Below are 2,196 nucleotides of genomic sequence, written 5' to 3'. Positions count from 1 at the left end.
CTTTCAGTCTTGTTATCCGCAGACCACCCTCTCTATATTTACAGGCACTCACCGATGCCGATTGGGCCAGGGACGGTGATGACCGGCGATCTGTGAGTACTTACTGCATTTATCTTGGTAATACACTTATCTTCTGAAATTGCAAAAAGTAACCCACAGTTGCACGCAACCCAACCAAGGTCAAGTACAAGTCATTAGAAAATGGGGCAGCCGAAGTCCACTGGCTCTGCTCTCTCCTAGTCGAACTGGGCTTCGCTTAGTTGCCTACTCCTTTGCTATGGTGTGACAATACTAGAGCCATGTATCTCTCCTCCAACCCGGTGTTTCACGCCCGCACCAAGCACGTAGAGATTGATTATCATTTTGTTAGGGAGCGAGTCAACAAAAACCTATTACGAGTTCGCCTCATCTTTACTCGTGATCAAATTTCGGATGCTCTTACCAAACCACTCTTGACGGCTCGCTTCAATCAATTACGGCTCAAACTCAACGTCGACAAGGTCCCGTTGAGTTTGCGGGGGCATATTGAAGGGTCGAAACACACCAGTCAAGTGATGGCTCAAACATCCCTGACCGGTTCTACCGGAGGGAATCCCACATGAATAGGATCTCAAACAAGTTAAACCTCCCTCCATGATTATAGAACCGCATGACCCTATTCTTCTGGTGTCATTGTTGCATTCTTGTTACCATCATTCACACTGTACAAATCTGATATAAATATCAGGAACTGCTATAAACATTTGCAATATATAGAGAATACATTTAATTTATTCTTCCAATACTCTTGGAGTCTTATGTTTTGCCTCGTGGGTTGTAGGGATGCCTTTATGTAAAAGATATGTGAAGGGCTATACTGTAAGTACAATCATTTTATGGTGTGGAAAAGAATTGAGTGAAAAATATTGCTGAGTGCTCTGTTTTATCCTCTCCAGCTGTCCACCTCAAATATTAAAATAGAGTGACCTAGTATTCTATTATGCTTCCATTGGCACCAATACTAATTCTCATCAAGAACTTGTACGTGAAGATGTTTCTATTTGTTCTTTTGTTTATATCTATGATTTATGAGGCACATGCACAAAATGTGCTGCATGAAACTGTAATCACAAATGCATTATTTTTATTATTTTAACTGTATATCGCAAGAGCCATATATACGTTGAAAAGTGTTACATCTGAAGGATACAAAGCCAGCAGAAATATGCTGATCTTATGTTGCAGCTTTGCCTTTTATTTATGGAGACATGCATCGGTTCCTTACTAATGCACATGACTTTCTACTCCAAGAGGAATTATTGGTTGGACCAGGTCCAACAGCTCAGTGGTGGATCAGGCATGTTGACTTCATTTGGAGATGTGAAGCTTTGACAGAAGATATAGGCAACCTGAAGAAAGGAGGATAGAAGCAGCAAAGCAGAGAAGGTCGTTGGGAGTAGATATTGTCACCTTCTTGCTCTTATCAAACAATCCAACCAATAGAACCATCACTATGACATGCCCCACCTTTGTCTTCAACTCGTTGACAGATTGTATTTCTAGCCACTTTGGTCGTTCCTGCCAATATCAAAATCAGCACAGAACTGCTTCACATGTATGTCAAAAAAAATAAAGTTAAATGATTCATGCAAATGTTTAGACTAACATTTGGCAACGAGACAAACCTGAAGTTTGAACAAGCCAAGGAGGTTTGATCCATAGGATGATGTTTTCGCAACGTCGAAATTGCTGATGAACAGCTCATAGAGACCCATCCCAAAGACAAGCATTACTGTTCCTATAAGATAGATATCTGGAAGTGAAACAAAGGCATTGAGTTATTGGTTAGTTCTAGAGTCTACATAAAAATACCATTCTACATCTGGAAGCTCATATCAGAATGCTAATGTGTCATTTTTTGTTTGCCGAGACCAACCAAGCCGTTTACCACGTTCACGAGGTCTAGTATAGTATTCTCCATAAATGAGGTTTCAAACATGGATTTTTTTCAGAGTGCATGACCATATACAGTATAGTGTACTTTAATTATATCCAAATCAAGGTCATGACTACATGCAACAACATAGTCAAATAATGTGATGATGAGATTATGAACCCTTCAGGCTGCATCAAATTTCCAGCCATGCATGGGCAACTCAAAGGGCCAGGAAAATATGCTGTGCAAGAATAGCACATTTAAGTTTGGCTCTTCATAGT

General features: G+C 40.3%; 1 protein-coding gene across 3 annotated transcripts in view; it reads right to left on the bottom strand.

The window, feature by feature from the left end:
- Positions 1 to 1,095: 1,095 nt before the first annotated feature.
- Positions 1,096 to 2,196, bottom strand: part of LOC103697786 (UPF0114 protein in repA1-repA2 intergenic region) — a 28,613-nt gene continuing 27,512 nt past the window's right edge. Inside the window, exons 4-5 of one of the 3 annotated variants that reach the window (XM_039114758.1) lie at positions 1,665 to 1,792; positions 1,096 to 1,583 (exon numbers count right to left, since the gene is read on the bottom strand). In XM_039114758.1, the coding sequence (XP_038970686.1) occupies positions 1,539 to 1,583; positions 1,665 to 1,792 (173 nt within the window). In that variant the 3' untranslated portion in view covers positions 1,096 to 1,538. The remainder of the gene's footprint in view (positions 1,584 to 1,664; positions 1,793 to 2,196) is intronic. The other 2 variants (XM_026801370.2, XM_008779714.3) reach the window with 2 other exon arrangements.

The sequence above is a fragment of the Phoenix dactylifera genome, chromosome 17, assembly GCF_009389715.1.
Source record: "Phoenix dactylifera cultivar Barhee BC4 chromosome 17, palm_55x_up_171113_PBpolish2nd_filt_p, whole genome shotgun sequence".
Classification (NCBI taxonomy): domain Eukaryota; kingdom Viridiplantae; phylum Streptophyta; class Magnoliopsida; order Arecales; family Arecaceae; genus Phoenix; species Phoenix dactylifera.
This window is presented reverse-complemented; position numbering and strand designations above follow the sequence as displayed.